The sequence below is a fragment of the Squalius cephalus genome (genome assembly GCF_949319135.1).
Source record: "Squalius cephalus genome assembly, chromosome: 2".
Lineage (NCBI taxonomy): Eukaryota > Metazoa > Chordata > Actinopteri > Cypriniformes > Leuciscidae > Squalius > Squalius cephalus.
This window is the reverse complement of record NC_137123.1, coordinates 30,864,925-30,892,866: the sequence shown is the minus strand read 5'-3', so window position 1 is coordinate 30,892,866 and position 27,942 is coordinate 30,864,925. Positions and strand designations below refer to the sequence as shown.

The window sequence follows — 27,942 nt, the reverse complement described above, 5'->3', positions numbered from 1 at the left end:
CCGACATTCCGGCACTCTCACAGTTCCGTCAGGGAATTCCGTGTAGGGAATTTTTATCCAGGGAAATCGTGCTGAATCGAAGACTTCCTCTTTGGAATCACTAAAGGTAAGTCAAATACCAACTGAGGTTGACCACCTGTTTTTCGAAGTGTGTTTTACGATGTGTAGGCATATATATATATATATATATATATATATATATATATATATATATATATATTGTAGGCTATACATGATTTTCAGGCTTTATTCTGAGCACAACCATATTGATAAATATTTTAAAAGTCATCTGGAATTACTGTTCAATTAACCTTTCTATTTATTTATTTATTTATTTATTTATTTATTTATTTAAACGTACATAGAAAATATCAAGCCTAAATGAATTCATGAGAATTTCTTGCTCCAACCAAAGCAGACAATGAAAGCACAGTATGAGCTCAGGTTTCCATAATGGTTTTGGTCCAAGAAAATGATGACAAGGAATTATTAGCTTCTGTCTTCTGCTTTGGCTTCTTTATAGCATTAATTAGTATACATTCACATAGCTAGAAACGTGATAATGTGTTTGTTAATGTTTACACATGAACTTAATAAACATTGATTAACAGATTATTATTTAATATAAATTGATATGCTTACAAATGTCATTGCATTCTAAATTTGTATATGCATTTCTTAAAAATCTACAAATGATTTAAACAGATGTTATACAATGATTAAAATCTTATTTGTTAATGTATCCAAATGCTAACACATTTCTTTAAACTTGTCTGTAAAGGGTGGTTAGTTAAGTTTAGCTAAATGCTTGCTAAACAACAAAAATAATTGTAATTTGGGTGCAAAACATATTTTTATCACCACAACACTTTGTATATATCCTTAAATGGAGGATATTCCTTGAATCATACATCAACAGGAGGAAACAAATAATATGTTTCACAATAATGTTCACTTCACTGTTAAATTATTAAAACAATAATATAACCGTGTCCCCTTAATTGAACCCTGTACACTGTTGACCTCTTAACCAACCCTTAAACCTACACATATCACCAAACCTGTCCCTAACATTAGCCGTATCACACCTCGATAGCAGCAAGTGTTTTGGAATAGAACATAAACACAATCCTTTTTTTTTCACCTTATATAAAGTGGGACCAGCCATTCTTATATTTTTCAATTTTCCATCTAAGTCAACACCTTTTTGCATTTGTACATTTGTAAATGTAAAAAAGGGCATTTGGTAATGAATTGAAGTTTAATGATGTGTTAGCATTGTCATTAAACTTCCAGTTCATATGATGATGCACTTCTTAAAAATGTACAAATTATTTTTTTCAGATTTCATACAGTGATTAAAAGCTTATTTCTTAATGACATCATAGAGTAATGATCTGGTAATCATTGTATATTGTTTAATAAGTTCATTAGTAAACAAGCACACTATCTCATATTTCTTGCTATGTGAATATATGATGTTTTATTAACAAAGTTCGGGAGGAGCACGTTCAGATAATTAACACAAGTGGAGAGCACTCAGCAATCAATGGTAAGAGGTATCAGGTATATATACATTCAGCAGTCTCACCTCAATCCATGGACAGTTTAGCAGCATCCCTCCACCCCTTCTAGTCCTAAACACTTACATACAGCTCGGAGCCCTCCCCCCTGGACAGCACGCCAAATACGTATTAAACTTTACCCCCTCTAATTGTATGTAAGTGTGAACTCGTGAAATAACTATTAGCTAATGATCCATTAACCATTATATAATGTTTGTTAATGATTTAATGAAAGTTATAAAGTGTTACCAAAATGGGTAAAAATATATATATTCAGAACACCAGGGTAATGTTTGCAGATCAGGCAGGGGAAAATACTCCCCCAGAAAACAATAAATGTAGTATAGAGAAAGACTGTATTCATCAACATGTTTTTAAAAAAAATAAAAACAACAGGTCTGACACTGTTTTGGCAGTCCCCGTGAAGTTATTCCAGAGCTGCGCTGTGACTCTGTGATGCAAAAAAAAAAAAAAAAAAAAAAAAAAAAAAAAACGCTCTGGGGCAGAATACATGATAAATTACAAGAGCTTCTTAAAAAAACTGCAAAGACCTATATCTTCTCCTTAATAATACAAATTATGATTACTAGTCTCAGATATTTGTTTTTAGAATTTGAAGATTAAAATAAAAATAAAAACCTGATAAATATGCGGTGCATATTGATACTGAGTGCCATCCTTATCTCTGCCAGTCCTGCACCTTTGTCTTTGGCCTATAGCCAGATGCCCTATGTTGTCTCATATTTAATTCAGGGCCAGTCAGGTACATTTTGTACCTTACAACAATTATTATGAGCATACAGGGCCAACGGTAAAAGATACTGATTGCAATTTGACTGACTGTTAAAAATAAAGATTTTCAAAAGATGACGTGGATGATAATAACACTAATATACTGATGACAGTTTGTCTTAATGTTCAAAATAGTTTTTAAAAACATTTAAAATATAATAAATCATGGCCGGTTTCACAGACAAGGCTTAAGTCTAGTGCATGTTTGAGCTGTTTTAACTGAAAGCAACTTGCACTGACATGTCTTAAAATATAGGCCTACAGATATTCACAGGGTTGATATGGGGCATGACGGTAGGCATCATTCTGACCAGGAGTCACCGATTTATTGATTTCTTATTTCAGACTGGTAGAACACCAACTCGTCTCGCTTGCTTCCTCCAGATATCCATCCCGCCAGACAATGTATTGGCACGACATGATTGACATTTAGTTCTCATTAGTTCTCTGAATGCACACCTTATGGAGATTCAATTACTGGATGAAGAATAGGGTTTTGATAGTGTGACTGTGTGCATGTGGAGTATGAAATATCCCATGAGCCAAGTAAACAGTGAAATTAAAACAAAATGAAATTCTTTCTAAGAAGCAAAATAATTACCCAAATCTCCGATGGGGTGCTTTTGGTGTGCAAATAAATGAGTTTGTATAATGGGGATTTGTTTCTTTTTTATTTATTTAATTTGTTATGAGAGGATATCTTCTAATTTTGCATTAAATATTTGGAGACTTATAATGAAATATTTAATTGTTTTGGCGCATCTATTTTATTCATAATAAATTGAATAATAAAATGAAATTTATTTTCATCTATTAAAAATCGTTGGCTTGGGCTGTTTTGAGTGTGCTTTGAACCCATAATATGTAAATAAGCTTGGACATTTAGGGTAAAAAACTGCTATGTATCATAAACAACTGAATACCTAATGAATAGTTAGCTCTGAATTTTTATCCAGGAAATATCAATTGACTAGAGTTAATGTGACCAAAACTTCAACAGATCTTTTTAGCACCTCACACACTCCAGCTAATTGGACGTTGCTGAGAACTGGCAGCTACGCAAATTAAACCAATTACATCTGCTTAGTTTCTGAAGGTGCAGAACAAGAGTGTGTTTGATGCACTTCCAACTCATTTTAGAAGAGTGCGGCTTTATTGATTGAGGCCATGCGGTCAGACAGCCCGTAATGATCTTGTGATTGTGCCCATAAAGATTTTAGTGCCCAGAAGCATTCCATCTGTTGACTTCCATCTGAATCAAGACAACACCTGTAGGCGACCCAGGTGGCCCTATGTGTACAAACATCCACACCATGGCTTCATTTAGCGTAAGGTGCCACTGGACTGGGCTGAGACTAGTCCTGTATTATCTGTTCTTTGTGTCCAAGACATGACTTTGGATAGGAGTAGTAGAGCCTTAAACAGTATTAAAGGGAATGTCACAACCAGGCTGCCTCCAGCCTGAAGTGCCGTCACCAGTCCAACACCCAGAAGGCTTTTTGGCACAGTCACTGCTGAAAGTTTGAGTAGGACGGATCTTCAGTCATTCTGCATCTGGCAATGTGTTCTGATATCTCTCTGTGACAGTCTGTTGTTGTTTGCTCTCTGAAGCAGAAATTGTGAAAATTGCATAACCTCTTAAGACGTGTTGCATAAGATTTATGTAGCATACTCCAAGGCACAATTCTTAGGTTTGTGAAATTCCAATATCCAGATGGTTACATCATGCCTCGAGAAGAATGAAACTTAATGCGTAAAACTTTTTCCTTGGAGAAATGGAATTCTGTAAAGATACTTAAATTTGATGCTATTTCATTTTTTAATCCACAGTCCTGTCTTTATGTAAATAATTAATTGGTGCAAGCATGATATTCAAAAGGGAAAAAAAAATTCTCTGTAATCATTAATCAAATGTAGGCTAATAACTTTCCTGTGAAATGGCCTTCCTTTTCTATTTACGTCAATGTGAATAGACAGAATAATTTCAACCCTTTAACTACCTGTTTACTGCTAGCTGCGACCATCACAAATATCAACTAGTGTATCACATTCCGCCTGCTGAGAAGTTGCATATTAGTTCCCTAATCCCAAACTATGTAGGTAAATATTGCTGTTTATTGCTAAATAAATTGCTTTATTGCCAGATTGTGGAGGAGGTTCAGCGGAGATGAAGGAAGAGCTCGATTTCTGACTTGACAATAAAATGTGCAGGGCCAAATGCAGTGAAACTGTCGCGGGACAGAGGTGGAGGACAGCTATATATACCAGCTTCCTCTTGCACTGATTGGTTGGATTACCTGAACGTGCTCCTTCCGAACTTTGTTAAATAATTTTCATTAAGACATGACAACACGTAGCGCTATACATGGAGCTGTTAACATCCTCAGATTCAGACGTATACATTTCTCTTGCACTATTAAAGATGCGTTCATGTCATGTCATAATAACGGTAACGATTCTGAACAGTAAAAAGCATTCATGTGCTTGTAGAACTTGTAATTACAACGTGTAAACTCGTTTTCTGAGTGCTACAACTTGTACCACGTGGCCACCTGACCACTGCAGATTTAAGGGGTGCGTCCGAAAGCTTTAAAATGTTGCCTGCGGACGCATTCCAATGTAGGAAGGCATCAACACTCTAAAAAATATTGGGTTATTTCTTTCTACCCAAATCCTGGGTTGAGCCTTAATTTTTTGGGGTTATTTGTTCAGTATTTGGCTAGTTTTTGTGTAACCCAGATCCTGGGTCAGACATAACAACCCAGTGTTTGGGTAGTTTTTGTGTTACCCGGATCCTGGGTCAAATATAAAAACGTAGGGGTTGAGTTATTTATCCCAGGCTTTTTGCGACCTCTTCAGGAGAGAGCAGTGCAGCTCCGTCAAAATGGTGCATGTCTTCGGTAAAATACAGGTTTGTGTACATTTTATTTTATCAATAAATTCGTTATTGTGCTGTATATCTTTTAATTTTATGCAAAGCAACATACAGGGACGCGATGTAAACTCACCTAAATGAGTGTCGCGTCGGTATTTTTGCGTGATGGATGGAACGCCTGATGTCTTACAATTTTATGATTTTACTTAAAAAGACACAGAATATACATATGTTAAAATATGTTCTCAGAACTGTACACTGATTGTTTATGGACAGGTTATGGAGCCTGTCGCCGCATATTTCGGCTACGAGTGAAACTTCTGCAGAAGTTCCCCTGCTGAAATTATTCAAGCTCCGGTGTTGTGCCGAATTTCGACCCCCCTGCCAAATTATTACCCCCCTCGTTGAAGTCAGTACCTGATTGCCTAATCCTAACCCCACCCCTAATCCTAACCCCTCCCCCACAACTAATCCTAAACCTACCAATGCTAGGGGGGTAATAATTTGGCGGGGGTCGATATTTGGCACAACACCGGCAAGAGATCCTGCACCGTTACGGTGGAAATGGGATAATAGAGTCTGGTCGATTACACTTTAATTACTTGTAAATGTTTAATTTTTACTTTTAATATTTGTTAAACGATCTTAAATGTTGGCAATAGGCCTATGTATTACAAAATTATATAAAATATACTTTTTGAAAAGAGATTGAAAATAAAGGAATTATCATGCAAGACAGTGGTTGTAGTGAATATTTTAAAAAAGTTTAGAGGATTTAAGTTAACCCGTAGACATTAATGCATGTAAAGTAAATAAAAAGCTAATATTATTGTAAAAATATATAGCTGGGTTAAATCAACCCATTATGCTGGGTTACATAAACAAATTTGCTGGGCAAAATTAACCAAACATGTGTTCTGTCCTATATTTACCCAGCCCTTGGGTTGAAAACAACCCAAATTGGGTTGTTTTTAACCCAGTGTTTGATTTAACCCATGCATGTTAGCTTTACTTCCTGTCTCCTGAGATACCTTCACCTGATTGATTTTTGAAGGCAGCATAGATGTGTCCTTCGCTGCCTTTGATATTCCACAATCCTGTGCTTTATCTGTGCCAGATAAAAAAAAATAAAGATGACATCTGAAAGTTGCAGTTGGTGGTCAGTTTGTGTGTAAATGTACGTTTCTCGCCTTTCATGCCATTTCTTGTGAGAAATTACTATTGCAATAATAAAATATTTGCTTAATTATCATCAAAGCTCGCTCTATTTTACTGGATATCTATATACAGTATATCTATATCTATAACTATTATTCTGTTTCAGAAGTTTGTCCGAAATCAGTTTCATTTTCTCAATGTCATTGCCTGCAAAGTCATTGCTTGATAACGCAGTGAGGCAACAAGCCAGCTGGCTAAAGTTTTTAGATGCAGCCAAGCTGTGTTTGACTTGAAGCGGCACTGTGCAGACTGATCAGTGTGACATCAAAGTACCGCGAGAGCGATTCAAAAGCATACAGAGCTTTTTACGGTAATTATGAGATGGTGTGAACGCAGCATATCTCCAAAATAAATCTGCAGTGCTCGCGTGATATAGCGGTCAAGTTGTAGCTTTTAGAAAAATAGTCTAAAGTAATAATTGCGAGGAATATGATCACATGAATGCTTTTTACAAGTTAGAATAGTTACAGTAATTACGACATGGCATGCAGTGAATGCAGTACCACGGGAAATAGGGGTGCTGAGGGTGCTGCAGCATCCCCTGAAATAGAGCCCACGAAAAAAAAAAAATCCCCTTACTTTAGTTTAAAATGAATGCTTAGTTTGTGGTTCATTATTATTTTGTAATGAAAACAAAACACAACTTGAGCTTTTGCCTCCGCCATCGTCCTTTCAGTCATCACCCCTCACTCTTGTCATGTGACTCATGTGGCTCTGTGCTGCTTCTCTTCATAACTGTAACATCCGTTGTCCAACTGAACCAAATTTATTTTTATTTCTATAAAAATGCAAAACGACGGTGGACAAGTAATGTAACCCTATATAATAATAAACAAAAAATAATATTACGCAAATAATAATATTAGTAGGCCTATGTCCAGAAATCATTGAGTTTAATTTATTGCCATTGAACTTGTTTAATGTGATCGTTCATCCTTACATATACTACAATATATTGTTAGGCTCGAGAGTATTTAAATTAGATAACAAATCCGTTTGAATAATTGTTTGTCCTGGTCTGGTGGTAAAATGTTTGGCAGAGGTTCTGGGCTCTAGTCCGCCCTTTGTTAGATTTTGCTGTATTTGGCCAAGCGGGTGGCTCGCCAATATATTACATTTCTCTAATACATAAAATAAGTAAGCTTGACCAGAGTTCTTGTGGGGAGAAGAATTTATTAAAGATAGCACAGTTCTTCAGCAGTGATGTTTGCGTGTCGGCCTTCAAAGAATCTTAACCCAAAGTTCTGTCTGTGTTACAGAACTTGAAGACAGAAGGGCTACATACAATAGAAAACTGTTTGGAGCTCCCACAGGAGATTGATCTACACTGCAATCTACTCTGAGCAATGCTGTTTCTTTGTCATTCACACCCATCAGTTTCTATGGGCCATACATCTGAATGGGCCATTTGGTTCACACCTTTACAGACACAGACAGAGTTGATTGCATCTGAGGCACAGTCACAATGTAAATGCGTCTGACTAAAGATGATTGAAAATACACATAATCTTTCATCTTGTATAGCTTTTTTTCTCTCATCTAAACTGATCATCAGTGATTGTATATCAAGAGCAGGGACACATTTGTGTGCATTTTGTTTTGTGACTTTACTTGAAGCGCACGTCTGTGTGAAGACATTACGCATGCACGAGCGCCAAGAGAACACCGTTGCCTTCCGCCACTGATAACAGAGGCAACGAGCATCCCCCCACCCCACACTCAGCCACCCCTGCTCAAAATACATCCCGCGGCTATGCGTGAACGCATCTTAAGAGTCCAGTATGCGATTTCTGAGAATCATTGTTGAACACTGAAGATATTTGAAATCACCCCAAACAAACACACCACTCCCTTCATTGCTCCGGCCCCAAAACGCACGAACATGCAATGCAAGAGTGGATGCCTCTTTATCATAGCAGAAGCGAAGCAACATAAAGCGAAGACGACGAACGAACGACAAGGAAAAACAAAGAATTAGCATAGAGATATACAAGCAAGAGTATGTTAGTCGCCAGCAGCACACACCAATGTTAGTCACGTATGGAGCAGAAACAACGCAACCTTGGCGTCTGTTTTCAGGCCTTCCGGCTTAGATCTCTCCAGTGCTGGAAAGCTTGTCTAATATTAACGCGGGTTTTAAAGCTCTTGCCTGATTATAACCCTTCTTTTTCCTGTGATATTCCTCTGACCCTTTCTCTTATGAGTCTCTCAGCTATCTCTTTTTCAACAGTATTTCTTCAAATCTCCCTCTTGCTCACTTTCTCTCCTCCCCCATCATGAGTGTATACGCCCCCTGCTGATTGGCTACACGTTTTTTTTTTGTGGTGCTCGGTCTGAACCACTTTCAACAGCGTTTTTTCAGAAATTGCTTACTGTACCTTTAAGGATAGTTGATCGTTCTTGATTCAACGGACCCGACTTTGAATTTGCATGATTCCATTCTTCTCCACTTTTCCATCATATATCAGCTAAGTGGCATTTATCTTAAATAACAATGAAGAAAATGTTCAAAAAGTGGAAATAAAGTGCTCAAAGCCAAGTTTAACTGTATTATGGATGAATTGAAATTGAATGTGGTGTCCTTGCGTTGGTTGGGTGGGCTGATATATCGACCGCAACATGTGCAGCTCCCTTCCTGGACCTTTGAGGATACATATACTGATCAGCAGGTTAAGGGTAGGGGTAGATGTAGGGGTGGGCATCTAACACTACTTACACTTAGTTCAAATGGCATCTTACTATGTACATATATAAAAAAAATGTTTTTAAAAATTGCACTAATTAATCGTAGGCCTAATAGTATCTGCCTAAATTTTAATAACAGGATATCTCCCATCCCCAATACACAGGCAGTCAGGTGTCATCCATGTGCATTATTCTGACTTCAAAAAGGGATAAGAAGTGGGGTGCCAGCATAATATATAATTTACCCTATTTTTTTAATACACATTGCTGGTGTTATTTTGCATGATACATAAATCTTTGACTTTCATTTTTAAAAAATGACTTTCCTTTGTGGCCGTCTTTATTAATCCTATCTATATCTCTCAGCCTAACGGACCGATCTGAAATACAGAAAAGGCCCCGAACTCTCTGCTGCATCTCATTAAATAGTCAGATCTCTTTCACATGGAAACATGTGCTAACAAAAGAAATTTGCATGCAGTGGTCACACCTTCATGGGGGTGGGTGACCATTTGCTTGAGAGACCACCTTCCTTTGTAAGTCAGTTATCCATAAACTCTTAAAACCTTATTACCTTTTATTTTATCTATCTGGATATGAGATATCTGTACCACTCACTTTGAGACATTTCAAATGACACCAAAAACATAACAGTCAATGATAAACATTCACATTAAACCATATTCTTGTGTTAGTTCTTAGTAGTTTGCGGAAGTGAGGTCGTATGGGGGAGGTCAAATGGTAATTAGCCCTGTGTCTCAGACCAGGGCCTCAACCAGTATTTTCAGTCTTACAGTAACAACCATTTCTCATGATCCAATCCAATAAAAAAATTGATAGAAATAAGTCTTTCCCTACATTTCACTAAGAAATTAGTCACATGGTTTCATGTTAAATGTTTCATTTAGAGCATCCACATTTGGAATACATAAAAAGCCCCCACCAAATTCTACACATGTTCTCTATCCAACCATCACTAACAGTCAAAAGTAATAATTTTCCAAAATTTCACACATCGTTTAGTGTTTTCTGAATCACCATATTTGTTTACTTTGTTTTTGATCCGCTAATTTACTCTGGGAACATGTGTCAGAGCTGAAGATGCCACAGCACTAACAAAAACTGACGAATCTGCCGTACCATATTAGTGCTCCGTGAATGAATAGAGTAGGTCATTTGGGAGAGAACTGTGAGACCTTATATATTTACTGAAACTTCTCGCAATTACCTTTGGTCTTCCCTGAGGAGGGGAATTGCCATCAGCAGGCAACCCAGGCAGGGATTTAAAAGTCTTCAAGACATATGGCATATGCAAATACTTTTAATAGAGTGTAAATCAAGAAATTATTGGTGTGAGATACTAAGTCCCTATTGCCTGCACACATAGAATGGAGTTATTTGTTTTCTTTGGTAGAATATGGCTTTTATCTAGCATATTAATTTTAGAGAAAGAATAATTTTCTGAAATAAGATCTGATGACTTGTTTTGCATACTCCAGGAATCCATATTTAATATTACTGTGAGTGAAAGGTCTTTAAATGCATGAACGTGATGAAAGTTGGGTAAAGATTAAACAATTAAAGTTAATTTATATATGATTAAATCCTTTAAAATACTGCTGTACATATTACTGCTAATCTGATATTCAGCTTAACCTACGCTTTGTTTAAAAACCTATTGAGCTGTCTCCGTTGGCAGCACTTCAAGCATTATAAGTGCATGAAGATTATTGAATGTTGGCAGCATAATTATACCTCTTCCTAAGATACCTTATTTTGGCAAGATTCTAAGGCAGCTTCTCATGCAATCCCAGAATGCTTATGGTGTGTTGCCCAAAACAGCATCGCAGATCAAACCAAAGAAAATGTGAGGTATGATTTGCAAAAATAATAATTAATAATCATGAAGTAAGTTTTATAATTATGAATTTTACTTTTTCAATCATTTAACCACATCATCACACTCCATATCAGGTATTGTTTATTCAATTCAAATTTATTTCTATTGTGCTTTTCACAATTTTGAATAGTTGCAAAGCAGCTTTACATACATATGGAAAGTAGTTACAAAAGTAAAGATATGTAATTATGACAAATAAAGAAAACAACATGTAGTCAGTTTGAAATGGTGAAAGAAATTCACGTACTTGATCAGAAGTTTTATTAATTTAGTATTTCTACACTCCAATGCATACCATGCTAATACACTTTTCCCATTAATGGTACTTTAAAGGGGCCATGAACTGGATTATTTTATTATTTTATAATGTTTCCTGGGGTGCCCTTATAATGTTAGTATCATTTTTACATAAATAATTTAGAAATAAAAGGCATTTTTCCCTAGCCTGATTTTAGCCTCTGATTCGAACACTCTGTTTGAAGGGGTCGAGATTAACGAATCATGAAAAGTGTTTAGATCTATTCCCATCACATGAAAGGTTGCAGTGATGAGCATTGAGCAGATGACAGTCTGTTGATTGCGTAAATACAGCGATCTCATCATTGGAACGCAATTTCTGCACTCTCACGAATGTTTTCACCAAATAACAATGCAAACATGATGTATACAGTAAGAGCTTCATTGTGCAGTGTAACAGCATCATTGATTTCATAACGAGTTTTGGCAACTGTCCAGATAAACTCGCACTGTGTGATTGACAGCTTGGGCGATTGGAAAGGGAGCGTTTTTTGATCCCTTTCTGTATATAATTTAATCACAGTTTAAATAAGATTATTTTCATCCTACTAAGAGAAACGACGTGAAGTTGATCGTTTAGTCACTGGCTTGATTTGCTGATGCATAAACAGTATTGAATGATTTTGAGAGAAAGATAATCTATCTGAACTTGAATAATTACACATCAGAAATCACTGATCACAGATGAGGCATTAGAATAAACATGGTTACATTTGTGGCATTGCTGGCAGATCCATATCGTAAAAGTGTGTTTGCAAAGCCTGGGCCGAAATTGCGACTGATTTACCAAATAATCCACAATGAAATGCACTGAATACAAACAAATATTGCACTGCTTATTTGCACTGAGCACTGAGTTATTTGCATTAATGCACTGAGACATTCACATTGTTGGAACAATTGTTTTTTGAGTTTTGAGTATTAGTATAACGACCTCTTAACTGTCAAAAGATCAAGGAAAATTTTAATTCTCAGTTCATGACCCCTTTAATGGCCCGTTGCACTTTGAAATGTGGACTGCAGACCTTTTTATGTCAAGATATTATGAATTATCTATCAATAAATTACAGAAACGTCTGTCTGTCTGTCTGTCTGTGTGTCTGTTATTCGCATATCTCTCGAACCGTTAGTCCGATGGATTTCAAACTTGACAGGTGTCTTGCTACGGGCACGAGTAAATGCAGTGCCAAGTTTGACGTTGTTTGGATAGGAAATGCTAAAGATATTGTTAAATATATCGGTAAAAGAAGCACTTAGAAGGTTGTGGTTTAAAAATAAACATGCTGACATAAACACTCTGTCAGCTAAATATTAAGTCATCTACACTGTTTACTTCTGAATATTATATTTTATTCGCGGCCATCATTTGTAGTAGCCTATTCACAAACTGTTTGCTCAAGCGTAGCGTTTTTTCGGAGTTCACTGTGTAGCCTGCTCCCTGAATCGTCGCGCTTATTCATTTGTGGATGTTAACTGAATCTGTAAGTCAGCTATGCTGTTTACTTCTGAATATTATATCTATCTAAAAATTACAGGAACGTCTTTCTGTCTGTCTGTCTCTCTGTGTGTGTGTGTGTGTGTGTGTCTGTTATTCGCATATCTCTCGAACCGTTAGTCCGATGGATTTCAAACTTGACAGGTGTCTTGTACGGGCACGAGTAAGTGCAGTTCCAAGTTTGACGTTGTTTAGATTAGACATGCAAAAGATATTGTTAAATATATCGGTAAAAGAAGCACACATTGGCTTTTGTCGTCCTAGCCGCTGGCCACTCCCCCTCTCACACTGCACACTGAGTGAGCACAGCACAGGACCAGAGGCCACTCCCCTTCTCACACTGCACGCGTGTCGAAGAAAGCAGCGGAGCTTAAGTAGCGTTTTCTCAGAGTTCACTGTGTAGCCTGCTCCCTGAATCGTCGCACTTATTAATTTGTGGATGTTAACTGAATCTGCAAGTCAGCTACACTGTTTATTTCTGAATATTATATTTTATTCTGGTGCGCTTAACATTATCGCTACTGTGTAATAGTAGCCTATGCTATTCACCAACTAAACATATTCTATTCAATGTGTTCACAGTCTCTTTCACGCCCATCATTTGTAGTAGCCTATTCACAAACTGTTTGCTCAAGCGTAGTGTTTTCTCGGAGTTCACTGTGTAGCCTGCTCCCTTAATCATGTAGTTAAATTTTCCATATGTATTGTATGTCATTATGTCAGTATCAGTATTTGCTTTCTACCATGCACAAATAAAAATGTCACTGAACTTTTGCTGTGTAATTGTAACAATGGGCACTCAAACACACCGAACCAACAATTACTAAAAACACACACAAAAATTGATTTTGCACGGGCACTTTGCACTAGTTAAACAAATTATTAAAATTATCATGACCAGTTCTCAAAAATTACACTAAAAGTTCAAAAAATTTAACTGCATGAAAAGTAACAACGTAAAATTTAAATAATTTGAATTCATGTGTAACATTTAAATCTGCAGTGTAATGAGAGACCATTTAATCATCAAATAATTTCATTGCGTTTTACATCAGGAGGACACAGTTCTGCAGTACTTTGAGAGTTGAAGCGTGCAGAGACAATCTACAGAGAAATGTTACGGATGGTTTTATTCCATCCACTCACACTGAAACATGTTCACATTCTTCTACCAATGTGTGTTTTAGTGTGTGCACAAAAATAAAACTAATGGTATGCCGATTTATGCAATTGCTTACTGCAGCATTAATGACATATCATGTCGGGTAAAAGGGAAGGAAGCACTTTCATGTTCTATAGCCTACAGGCCGTTTCACGTTTATTTTCAAGCACCACTACTGCGCATATTGATACTTTACTCTGCGATTCGCAGTCATTAAATCCATATAATTTGTGCTGTCATTGATGTAAAAATCTGTTTGCTTATAGAAGTAGTCTTGTAACAGTATAGAAAGAACACAAATTAAACTCAGTTTTGCGTGATGCATATCAGCGACCCGGGTTCGAATCCAGTCCGTAGTGTATACATTGAATGTACATATATCTGTTTCAATTGTCTCACTGATGTTCTCCGGATAAGTGAGTTATTGGTATACTGGGGGTGTCTGTAAAATGTCAGTAAAAGGTAAATTCTTATGCTGTGCCATTATTTATAAAGATAACTTTATTGTATTTGAAGCACACGATAATGATGCCATTAGCACACTTCAAGTATACTTGGAATAGTTCCACTTTAGCACAAACAGGTCAATTTAATACAACTTTAGTTGAACTTCAGGACTGCTTTTCGACAACTAAAATGCATTTTGTACAAAATGAGGTGTTCCAATTTAACAGGCTTTAAGAATAGCAAATTATAGTGTGCTACAAATACATTTAGTTATACTAAAGTACTAACGAATAAATTGTGCTTATAAGTATACAATTTTTTCACTAGGGTAGCTACCGACTATGCAATGTGCTATGGTAGTAAAGCTGCGAGTTACGCTATTGTTTGAGAAATGCACCCAAGTTTAGTACTAGGTTTTGCTGATCATAATGTACCCATTAGCCCCTGTTGGTAGATGATCTAACTGCATTTAATGTCAAAGAGCATCTTTCTCCATTGAGGGCCATTCAAACGTAACTGAGTATTTTGACCATTTTTTTTTTTTTTTTTTTGCAAGTGACCTAGATATTGTCAGTTTTTAATTACACAAAGTAGATGTTTTACCAGTGACTGGTTCTTTATGTAGGGCTTGATATCTCCCTGTCTGCAGCCTTCAACACGACAGCTTAAATTAGCTGCTATTCTGACTGTGTGTGTTGTTGAGGTGCCATCAGTCAATCAGCGATTAGTCACATGACATTTAGGTTCAGGTGGCAGAAAACCTGGCAGGAGAACTGAGCACCGTAAATCACCATAAGCAAAGATGGCAGATTTTAAATCTTGTACCTCTAAGATTAGCTTTGCAACATGCTAACACAAAATTCTATGAAAACAAAATGTGAGTTGAGCATTCTGCGCACTTCACATGAGGAGTGCTATTGTGTGGCTCAACTTTGTTGCTGTCTATGTAGAACATTTCAGATAAGTCACTTATGATGTTCCATTTCCGTTAGGATGCATATGTATAGAAATACCATTCTGAACAGAATGCTCATTATGCAAAGGTTGTTTCCAAAAAGTAGATTTTGTAATTTTGACAAAATTTCAAGCAACATCTCCTCGGCAGACAATCCCAGAAGACACAGCAGCAAGCTTAGCGAAAAAAAATTCAGTTGATGGTTGAAAGCCAATTATGAATATAAATGAATACATACAAAACATATTGGCTAAAAAATAAATTAAAAGTTCACTATTTTACTCAATATTTGTGTGTTTTAGGTTTTTATTTTTACTTATTTTTATACTTAGTGTTTTTTATACTTTTTATACTCTTAAACTGCTGTCATACTAGCACTTTTGGTGTGCACCCGGGTTCGATATTTTCGGTTCATGATGCTTGGATGATTTGAACGCTGTTTTCCTGTCCTGAGTCCGCTTTAAAAAGGTGGTGTGGGGTATGGTTCATGTGAACTCTGGTATGGTTTGCTGCTGACATGAACACAATCCAAATCGCTGAAGTGAACCACTATCAATGACGTATTATTCAGTAAAACTGTGTATTAGTGTGCATTTCCTGAGATCCGGGATTGACGCAATGCCATTAGAGAGAATGTAGCTATTTCTCAAGGTACAAAAACCTAGTATAAAAGTGAGACAAGCTAAGTTGCCACTTATGACGCAAACATACAGTCCCAAAAAAATACAGTGTGAACACTGTTGAACTTGGGTTCGACCCAAACAAACAACCAAATGTGAAAGTAACGCATTTGACATGCTAGCTAGTGTCAGAGTAGGCTTTATATTGGAGCCTACTTTAATTGTTTACAGCTCACTTTTTGGTAGTGCCAGTGTTTATAGCTAATGCGAGTAAATATGTGTTTATAGTGCCAATAAAGGTTTAATTCTAAAAAATATTATTAGAGAGAAGAGTGCTATTAGTGTTTAAACAGCCTGATAGAATAGTCTGATCCTGCTCTATAACCAACAGCTGGAAGTGAGAAGTGTGGTTGGTAGGAGAAAATAGCTGGGATGATCACACTGACTAGGATGACTTGGCATTGATAAAGACAGGGCTGGCCATCTATTCCCTGCTTTTTAAGCTGGCAACGCGCTTACTTGTGTGTTCCCTTTCAGTCGGTCATGTTCGACGTAGTCGACGTGTCAACTGATTGGGATCACGCTAGGGAGTCTGTCATCTTCGAGTATTGTAAAAACGAGCCAATGGACATTGGTGTGCGTGAATCGCATCACACGCCCCACCCCGCAGCGCAGGTATGAATACAGAAGTGGATGCACGCACCAGTTGTCTTTTGCTTCGGAGCTGATCGGTCTTGATGTTTCTGAAGAGTACTGTTTACAACGAGCGAGTGTGTTGGTGTTCTGTGTGCTCCGGCACTGGTGATAGGTCCCATTTCCTGAAAGAACAACACGGGTGAATTGCATCTTTTTCAAGATGTCATTCCACCCGTGCGTTTCTGGATGCGATCGTTCTCTGTCCCCCCAAATGGACAGTCACAATAGCTGTATCACGTGTTTGTGGAAATATATATATATATATGTACGGCACGTTGAAGCAGCTTTTGTGGATAGTTCATGTTCTCATTGCGAGAATATGACTATCGCGGTGTTGAGAATGAGACTTGCCTTCATGCGTGAAGGTGGAGTCCCCATTACCATGCCCGCTATGGCACCGTGTGGGATGGGACATCAGAGGATCATAATGAGGCTTCCCTGCCTGGTAACCAAACCCTGTGGGCCCCTCACTCCTTTATCACATCGCAGCCGGTGGAGCCTCCCGTTGAGCCCGCTGGTCCATCTGTAATGGACCGACCAGCTGTTTTATTCTGGGCCTCTCCAGGGGACAGGGGTACAAAGCCTGTAGGCAAACCGCCTCCTCTTGCATGCCATGGTGCTGCTACAGGTCTATCAGGCCAGGGCACTCATGGACATGCACGAGGGTAGCCCAGACCCTGCTCTCATAGGTGAGCTCCACACCGCATCCGACCTCGCCCTTCGGGGCAGGAGTGTCGTGGCATGCATGATCAGCCTGGCGATGTCCACCTTAGTGGTCCAGGAGCACCATTGTTGGCTCAGCCTGGGTGATATGGCAGATGCAGACAAGGTTCGGCTCCTGGTCGCCCCAATTTCCCAGGTTGGGCTGATCAGCGAGCTGTGCCCAACAGTTCTCTGCTGCCCAAGCATAGATGGAGGGCTTCTGGCACATCCTGCCCCCGGAGGTTCGCTGCTGCCTCCACCCCGCCGGTGGCAGTTCCTCCGCCTGCTCGTCAACTGCTAGGCCTCCGCAGCAGCCTTTAGCCAGGCCTCAGCGTGGAGCCAGCCACAGTAGGGGCGCCAAGCCAGGTGGCAAGCGACAGCGAAAGCGTTCCTGAGCGGGCCACTCAGGGATGGAGGAGGATACTCTTGGAGTTGGTCCGATCCACTCCCTCCCCCCGGTGGAGCGCCAGAGTGTGTGTGACTGTTTCGCCGCTGGCGCCCAAAAATAGCGGAGCCGGCGGTACCCACACTTCAAAGAAAGAGCAGTTTCCTCTGTTCCTGGGTTCAAAGAGGGCCAGACTGCCGGTGTGTGACCCTGTAAAGCCTTGCACCCCTCAGCTACCTCTAGTATCGCCAGCCGGCAGTTGGGTGCGGTTCGAGGACCCGCACACACTCTCTGCTGCCATGAACAGACAGGTAAGAGTCACACTACACACTCAGACTCGCACCTGCTTCGGGCCTCCTTCAGGCCTTAAGAGCTGGGTCTCTGTTTTTTGCCTAGAAGTCTGTGGTATCCGTGGTTCCCCTACATCGCTCAGTTTTAGCACTACACGGTGCTCCTGGCTGATCCAGCGGTTCCCCCGTACCAACAGACTCGGCTTCATTAGCTGGCATTGAGTGCGTTCAAGGACCCGGTCACTCACTCTCTGCCACTACAAAAACTACCGACAGGTGTTAATCACTCAGACCCTGCTTCGGGCCACCTTCGGGCCTTCCGAGCTGGGTCCCTGTTCTCTAGCCCGCTGCCTCACTCTGAGTACGTCTCTGATACCTTGGGCCCCCTGTGTTGGTCCGTTTTAGCACTGAAAGGTGCTCCCGACCGACTCACCCGGTTCTTGTATCATCAGACTCGGCTAAGATGATTCAGTTCATCCGGCACCCGCCCATGTGCAGCCCTATTTGTTTCACATCTGTGTTCCGAAGTTTGTCTGCCGTGTGTACGGTTGTCGCTTCCTACTGGCAAAGGTTGCGATCGAGCCATTCCTCCAGCCGATATGAAGATAGGCTTCCAAGTGAGGACTGTTCTTCATTGTACTCAAACTTAAGTGAGTTAGACCATCAGGGATCTGTGTGCTCGATTCGGGCCCTTTTTCAAGCCTCCGTTCAAGTTACAACACAGTACGCATTACTAATGCTCATCCCCGTGAATGGTCTGCAGCGTGGGACCTGAAGGACGTGTACTTCAGATATCCACTCCTTCGCAAACACGGGCCATCCTGTGTCTTGCGTTGAGAGGTCGAAGTCTCAGTACAAGCCCCTCTCTTCGAGTGCTACATAGCCAGTTGGGTCTTCAGGTCAACTGGAGAAGAGTAACTCGTCGACGGACTGAGGAGCTTTTTTCCAGTTTGGAGGTGGACTTGGTTTACACGTTTCTCAACTGGAACGTGTCCGGTCGGTGCTTAAAAGTGAGAAAGGGTCCCACCGAATAACCTTCAGAGGCTCCTGGGGCACATGGTAGACGTAGCCACATATAACTGGTTTCCTCCATATGATGACCGCTTCAGCACTGACTTCTTGACCAAGTCCCTAGGTGGCCATGGCAGAGCAGCACGCTCTGTTAACAACACCTGGTATGCTGCCAAACTCTCAGCAGTGTTCAGACCTTTTGTTTCTCCGGGCTAATCGCTCCTTGAACAAGTGTCTACTAGCTCAGGGGCCACGTATAACGGGCATGCAGTAAGGAGGGCTTGGGCATACATCACATTGTATTGGCATTCGGTTGCCTCGATTTGTTAGCAGTTTCCTTGCTTGATGCCGCTGCTCAGCAAGATGCACTGCCCAGTACAGCGACTGTTGCTCATACGCTTCCCTCGCATGTCACAACTCGCACGCCACCACCTCCTATGGATTCAGAAGCTTCTGAGGTCGCTTCTTCCACTTTAAATTCCGGCCTGCTCAATTGTGCTGCCCAGGTGGCCTGTTGCCGAAGAGAGTGGAGACTCCATCCCCAGGCGCTCCAACTGTCCGGGATATCTTCGGGGCCGCACAGTTACATCTGTTGCCACTCTGATCTTGTCCCCTTGCCAGTTGTTTACTTCCTTAAACACGGAGACACCGGCTTACAGCTGACGCCGCGGCCTATGCAGAATGCATTAATTCCCTAGTAAGCCCTCTTGCACATCACTGTGTTAAGTCAGGTAAGAAGGAGCAGGTTATTTTAGTTGCCCCATAATAGCCCAACTAGGACCTCGTTCCCCAGACACCCTTCCTGACTCATTCCTCTGAGACGTCTCAGGAATGGGGCACCGTTGGCACCCGCACTGAACCGGATAAATCCAGGTTCCGTTGCGGTGGTTCAGCTATCTACCTCTAAAAGAACGTAGATACTATATCTTCTGTGAGAGCTCCCTCTAAAAAATGAGGCTTGCTTACGATCTGAAGTAGAACCTGTTCATTGTTGGTGTTCTTCTCACGTGAGTGTTCGATCACTTCTGTGCTTCCTTCCTGCAGAAGATGGGTCGGAGCGTGGCTGTTCCGCTCCACTCTCAAAATGATGTTGCCCTTATATTAACGCACATCAGGATGCAGTCGAGATATAGGAAGTACGACTTGATTGTCAGGTTCCTGAGTGGTGCAAGGAGATGAAATCTTCCTGACTCCCCTCTATACCTTCTTGGGACCTATCTCCAGTGCTACTGCACTCTGAGACCTCCCCTGAGCACTTGAGTTAGTTGAGCAGGCAGTTGAGTTAAAAATTCTGCTTTTAAGAAACAGTTCTCCTGCTTGCTTGCTCTATCAAGAAGGTAGGGGACCTGCACACAAATCGTGCCTGGTTTCGGGCCGGCTAACTCTCACTAATATGAGACCCTGGCCTGGATATGTGCCCAAGGTTCCGACCTCTCCCTTAAAACAGGACCAGGTGGTGAGCCTGCAAGCGCTGCCCTGGAGGAGGCGGACCCAGCCCTGACTTTTTTCTGTTCCTCCTGCCTTGCGGTTATTCAGGACAGAATGCAAAGTCACAGGACCTCTCCAGCTCTCGTCTGTTTCGGAAACCAGCAGAAGGGAAGGTGGTTTCCATGCAGAGGTTGGCCCACTTAAAAGATTAGTGTTGCCATCATCTTGGTGAGTTTCCCAAGGTGCACCGTGCCCACCTGGGTAGTGAGCTCCTCCAAAAAGAGAGTGTAGCTCCTTCCTGGGTGTTGACACGAGTGCCTTGCTGACAGAATTAGAGCTGTGGGCTGGGCTGCTTAGAGCTGATGTGTCGAGCCGGTTGCTTTCCGTGGGCTCCCTTCACACGAGGCCAGCTTCACCTTAGCCTGGCTTATAGTGTCGGCTTGCTGCGCCATTCCCCTCATATGAACTGGATAAGTGCGCATTTCTGCTCAGTTGAGTTCCAGAGAGGAACAGTTGAGTTCCCTCTTCCGAACCCTGTTGAGTTCCTCCTCACCCCTTCGGTGTTGGACGTGGCAGAGCGTTCAATGCTAGACCTATCACTTGTATGCTTGGTAACTTGTGTTAGGTGGGGTCCATATGTTGTGATCCCTAAGCCGATCCCATATGTGTATTCTTCCACGGGTTGACTTCCTGCGGCGAGCCCGTGTCTTCCCTTGGCAGAGCCTGCTCTGCCGTCACTGACCGGTTGCGTCTCCCCCTGTTATCGGCTGGAGCCACCTCAGTGACATATGTTGTACTGTAGGAGGGAACAGAGACGTAGTCCCCCAGCCACTATTGCTGTACCACCGCTGACCGGGTTCCGGTCAGCTCCTCAGCGAAAAACAACTGGTGCATGCATCCACTTCCGTATTTATACCCGCGCTGTGGGGCGGGGCGTGTGATGCGATTCATGCACGCCAATGTCCATTGGCTCGTTTTTACAATACTCAATCCACTCAATACTTATCCCAACCAGTCGACACGTCGACTACGTCTCCGTTCCCTCCTTCAGGGAACAAGGGTTACATACGTAATCGAGACGTTTCTACTGCACTGTGAAAAATGTATCACCAAACTTGTGTGAGGCATATTAGATTGACAGGGTGGTGCCAATGTCTCTCAGTGTTATCAGCATCTTACTGCAAGGCCAGATTCAGCTTTACCACCTTCACCAGTAGTGACACAAATAGTAAACATTTTAAGATGCTTTCATCTAGCTTGGCATGTATAAGCATAAATCATATGCCTCAAAACAGAAAACTAAAAGTAATATGTACCTTTTAAGTACCCGACATATTTTTAAGCAGTGTACGGTAATCCTGAAAACCATTTTATGCTAATGTGAGGGGGTAATTTGGACAAAGGGACAAACAAATTTGCCACCTTGAAAATTGCATAGCAGACTGTACCAAAGTGCTTGAGTTGAGTTTACAATTGAAAATAACATATCTAAAAAATGAACATAGTTTGTGTGTTTCCTCAGCAATGGGCACTTGAATTAAGCCTGTGAAATTTTAGTAAATTAAAATTAAGCTTTTCATACTTAGTAGATTATGTAATTTGTCCACTAACAATGTCCAACAGAAGAAATACTGTCTTTTTTCTGAACTCAATTAAATTATATATTGTTTTATAGCATTCTATGATGAAAACAGAATTTTGAAATAAAATGGCAAACTCCTTTGTCTTGCTGAAGCTAATTTAAGGGCTAGCCACAAAAGTGCCACAACTGAAGGACAGTTAGGACATGTAGGGGAAAAAATTATTAAATACTTTTCACACAATGAACGTTGAAATTCTTTGATTATTACATTCTTGGTTTAGAGTTTTAAATGTATTATTTCATATTTGTTTATGATGAATTTTTTAATTGGGACACAGTTATAACAATAAAATACATGCATTTAAGGCATTTAAAAATAAAAGATAAAGGCTAGCCCTCCACATTATCATAGTTACTATTAAGAAAGGGGGAAAATACAAAACATTTGGAAAATTAAATTATTTTATTTCCAGATGACATGCATATCTGGTGACAATTTTGTATCAATATAAATGTACTTGTTTAATTGAAAAAAATAAAGCCTTGAATCCTGTTCGTTGTATGTGCTTTTCTTAAAAAATTACCCCATGATTTTCCCTCAAGCCATCCTAGGTGTATATGACTTTCTTCTTTCAGACGAATACAATCAGATTTATAATAATAAATACCCTGACACTTCCGAGCTTTACAATGGTAGTGTATTGCAACCATCAGTTTGAAGTGTTAAATATGAATATTTTTCTTACACAAACTCATCGCTTTGCTTCAGTTGGCCTTTATTAACCCTCTGGAGCTGTAGGTAGTTATTTTATGATGGATGGTTGCAATCCACTGCCATTATAAAGCTCGGGGGGTTTATTAATATAAGCGTCAGGGTGTTTATTAATATAACTCCGAATGTATTCGTCTGAAAGAAGAAAGTCATATACACCTGGGTGAGTAAATCATATCAATGTAAACTGAAAAGTCAATGTCTTTTTATTTTTCTAACGGGAAGGAGTTTTGCTCTTGCTCATACTTTTGCTTTATCTAACTCTTACAGGTCACAACCGTATGGCGAATACTTTCACCATGGACCCCAGCAATTGCTCAGCTGTGGATCTCTCTGATGTTTTGGCCAGCCAGATGAGTCCCAGCAAGATCCTCCTCTCCCTGACTCTCTCCTTCCTGGCTGTAGCGACCACCGCCATCAACTCCCTGGTCATCACTGCTATCCTGATCACCCGCAAACTCCACCAACCCGCCAACTACCTTATCTGCTCTCTAGCTGTGACAGATCTCCTGGTAGCTGTTCTAGTGATGCCCATTAGCATCGTGTACATCGCAGAAGAGACCTGGGTTCTTGGTCCGATAGTGTGTCACCTGTGGTTGGGTGTCGATGTTACATGCTGCACCTGTTCAATTTTACACCTGGCTGCCATTGCACTTGACCGATACCGTGCCATCACTGATGCTGTGGCGTATTCCCAGAAACGCACGTGTAAAAGAGCAATCATAACCATTTTTTCCCTGTGGACACTGTCTGTGTTGGTTTCTCTACCACCTTTAGTGTGGAGGAAATCCTCAAGTGTTGAACACAAGGATGGGAAGAGGGAAGTCATGGACTGCTGGATTGAGCACGACCATGTGGCCTTCACTGTCTACTCCACTTTTGGAGCATTCTATATTCCACTGGCCCTCATTTTGGTTCTTTACTACAAGATCTACAAGGCGGCGGAGACACTGCGTAACCGTCGAGGGAGCAGCCGATTAGTCAAACAGACAGTGAGCAGCGTCATGCTTTCAGGAATGAGCTCTGATAAGGACATCACCCTTAGTCCCGACACATTCTGCCCAATCGAGAAGTCGTTTTCCGAACCATCAACAGATGGGGAAAGGGTGCGCAGCACTTCCTCGTCGGGTAATCTCATCAAGGTCCGCAGGAACCCAGGGGCTAGGGAGAGACGGGCGGCTTTGACATTAGGACTAATCCTGGGAGCCTTTGTGGTGTGTTGGTTACCGTTCTTCCTGAAAGAGGTGATAGTGAATATTTGTCTGAACTGCAGCACCTCTGCTGTGCTTGCAGATTTCCTCACCTGGCTTGGGTATCTCAATTCCCTCATAAATCCGCTAATATACACCATCTTTAACGAGGACTTTAAGAAAGCATTTAAAAAACTTCTGCCCTTCTGTTGCAGCAATGTCATTTGAAATTGACTGGGAGGGAAAGAAAAACATGAGGTCTCATCGGACAAACTTTTGAGTTGAAATCTGCAAGTTACAATGACAATCCTGTCATACTGTAAATAAACGGACTTAACGCAAGAATTACACATCTTTCAGAGACATTTCATCAGTATATTGTTTATATAGTGCCTGTAAATAATTTGGTACATGAATACATGTAAAACCAACCCATTTGCTCCACTCAAAGATTTCAGTATTTTGAAATAGAGAATTTTATATAAAATTAAAAAGTGTCATGTAAATTGATAGTTGTCAAGTTTACACCAAGGGGTAAAAGTTTGGCTGGTTAGCATGACCCAGTTAGCCCCTGCTGATATGTCGTAACTACACCATCTGGATCATTAATTAACAGCCATTCAAAAGTTGCTGTGTATACTGACGAATTTTTTTTTTTTTTTTTTGAAAATATAAATCTTTATATTATATATAATATTTTTAGGTATATTACATTAATAATGTTTTTTGTTCTAATGATTTGTTTTATCTTAAAGTTCCTCGGGTTTGAACAGAGCTAGAAAAAAAAAGGCTTTAAATAATGCTTATTCTGCTAATTTACAAAACATCTTAAACCTGAATATGCTTCCATCATTGAACGAGTTTAAGTTACTTTTAACAGATTATGTGTTTTATCCTTTGGTATAGTGCTGTTGTGATCCTTGATTGTGTTTTTCTGTTATGACGTGTATATGTTTGTTATTGTAGCTGCTTTTCAGGTCACTCTTGTAAAAGAGATTTTAATCTCAATGAGTTTTTAACCTGGTTAAATTATGAATGAATGGAAAAAAAATAATATACAAAAAAATTGCCAGTGACTGATTTTTAGAGTCATTTTATGTCAATTTATTTTTAGAGTCAATTTAAGTCAATTTATTTTGGAGGGCTCTCAAATGTGTGAAAGAGGCCTTGGGATTACATGTTTGTGTGTGGGGATTACACGATTGACTATTGCTTATTATGTACCAAGTGTTGGAAATACCAGAATTATGAGTTCCAAGCACATGAATGACCAAAGAAAGTCTAAAAACTCCGAATTCTAGATTATACTAAGTTGTGGCATTGGAAGAGCCAAGCCTATTTGAAACTATTGCGGAAACACTGATCTAGTAGATGCTAGCAAGTCTGAAGTTAGTTATGATTTTGCACATTTTTTTGATTGTAGGCTACATGAAATATTTTTATCATTTTAAATACAGAACAGCTAATAGACAAGTATAAATTGAATCATTATAATCATTATTATACTATGTTTAAATAAGTGCTTTTAATAGAAATAAAACTATAATAGAATTATATAATTTCATTTTCATAAAAATTGGTTTATATCGTTCACAATGTAATTATTTTGTCTAGTCTACTTCAGTGTTGTTTCCAACTTGAATATGTGACATATCGTAATAATGAACGCCTGACTCTGAGGTATAAATTTCCTATGTGCTAATAAAGGTATATTCACACGGGATCAAAAGCTTAAAGGGGTCCTATTATGCTTTTTCACTTTTTCACCTTATGCTTTTTCACTTACAAAGCTCAAAGTCTACTCCAAAGGGAGATATTTTATTTAACAGAATCCACGGTCCAAGAAGTACAACGAACGACAACAACATTTTTTTGTGAAAAAATCTTTGTGAAGTCATAATGTTACTCATTTAAAACTGGCCTGGTTGAGCCTTTTTTTCCCCACCCCGTTTCCAAAACTCATTTGTTTGACTTTCCTAAGGCTGACAAACTTATAGAGTGGTTTAAATTTATTTTAAACATTGTTCCTGAACATTATAATCCCAACATTTATCTGTGTGCTGCACATTTTACGGAGAACAGCTTCCAGAACGACAACGCAGACTAAGCACAAAAGCTTCTACTGAAATGGAGCAGTTCTCACTTTGTCAGTACAATCTGCTGTTTGTGGATCAGAACTTGTCTTATTTCAAGTTGCGTTTTCTATTAACAGTTCCAATTAAAAGTTTTATGCTGTTGCTACGATGTAAACCAAAGGCAGAGCTTTGCATCCGCTCACCTGCAAGCCAACATTAGTGTTGATATAGTGTTTTCTGTGGCTTTTGTAAGCTCTCGCTTGATTACTGTTTCTATTAGTTAGTTTTAGTTTTCCGACAAATATCATGATTAAATGGCGTTACATCGTATCTAAAATGTATACGAAATTTACAAAAAACAAACAAACATACCACTCTGAAACCTCCTGTGAAATCCATAGTCAGTGCACAAAATCCATTCTGGACGATCCTCTTGTTTATTAACATTAAGTCTGAACCAGGCTTGAAATTGTCCTTAATATTTATTAATATTTCCTTAATATGAATATCTTTAATATTACATCTGAGTAACTCACAGTAATGCTAAGGGCCATGACATTTCCCAAACACAACGATGCCAATCACAAAACACTGGGCCAGCTAACCAATCACAGCTAATTTTGTATTCAGAAGGCGGGGCTTCATCAAAACTGGAACCATGCGCGACACACTCGGGTCAGACTGGGGAGAGAGATGCTGTGATGTAAAATATTTGAAAAATGTGTTTTGAACAATCAAGCATGAAAGCATATTCTAGCTACACCCCAAAAACATCAAGACTTCTTTAAAAAAAAACACAGGTCCTCTTTAAAGGTGCATTGTGTAATATTTAGGAGGATCGATTGACATAAATGCAGTAGCCTATGATATAGCCTACATAGGCTAACCATGTTTTCAGTGGTGTAAAAAGACTTTTAAAGAATTAACCATTGAAAATGGTTTTATTACCTTAGAATGAGCCAATTATATCTACATACACCACGGGTCCCCTTACATTGAAATGCGTCGACATGTTTCTACAGTAGCCCTAAACGGAAAAACGCATTTCGTCACTATGTTGTTCTTCATGCAATGAAGCTAGCTAAAGTCAGTGAATAAAACACTGACACAATGATGAACAAGTAACAATAATATTCTCAATAACATATCTTTTTACTGAATTAAGTAAACAATTTCTTATAAAGAAACTTCGTTGCTTAACTGGCTACTCTGTTGTCTCAGACAAAAACATCATCTCCTGTCGGCCACCGTAACTTCTGTTGCAATTTACAACCTCACCACTAGATGCCGCTAAATTACACAGTGCACCTTTAAGGGATTAGCTAAAAATACACAAATAAAAATAAGTGGAACAGAGCACCCATGTGCAAAGATGGCAGACATAGCCCTTCTCCCTGGGGCGGTCTTCACGGTTAGCTCAAAATGCATAACGCAGCAAGATCCCAGGAGAAAGACGAGAATATTCTGTTTGAATGGAAGATGGAAATCAGTATGCTAAATAAACTTGCTTGAAAACAGCTGGTCACAATTGACTGACTGCTAATATTCAACATTCATGTTAGAGTGTGCTACATTTGCCGTTTGCTTAAAAAAAAAAAAAAAATTATATATATATATATATATATATACACACACATATACACACACACACATCAATAGTTGGGTGAATTTTCAGAACAGGCATTCACAGTTCTATGCCATTACTACAGTAGCTGTAGACAATGATGGAAAACATTTTACCACATGACTGAATTAAAGCATCCTTGAGAAATTACTTTCTCTTAAAACAGATGGAGGAAC

General features: G+C 39.6%; 1 protein-coding gene across 1 annotated transcript; it reads left to right on the top strand.

Annotated features, from left to right (window-relative positions):
• htr1fb (5-hydroxytryptamine (serotonin) receptor 1Fb) lies at positions 1-24,496 on the top strand. Its single transcript, XM_079852534.1, has 2 exons — positions 1-106; positions 23,148-24,496. Exon 2 carries the CDS (start codon positions 23,159-23,161, stop codon positions 24,293-24,295), a length of 1,137 nt encoding a protein of 378 aa, XP_079708660.1. The 5' UTR covers positions 1-106; positions 23,148-23,158; the 3' UTR covers positions 24,296-24,496.
• Positions 24,497-27,942: the final 3,446 nt, after the last annotated feature.

What these genes read in the sequence shown, in the direction of transcription:
- htr1fb (XM_079852534.1), top strand. Translation starts at nt 23,159, where the DNA reads ATGGCGAATACTTTCACCATGGACCCCAGCAATTGCTCAGCTGTGGAT.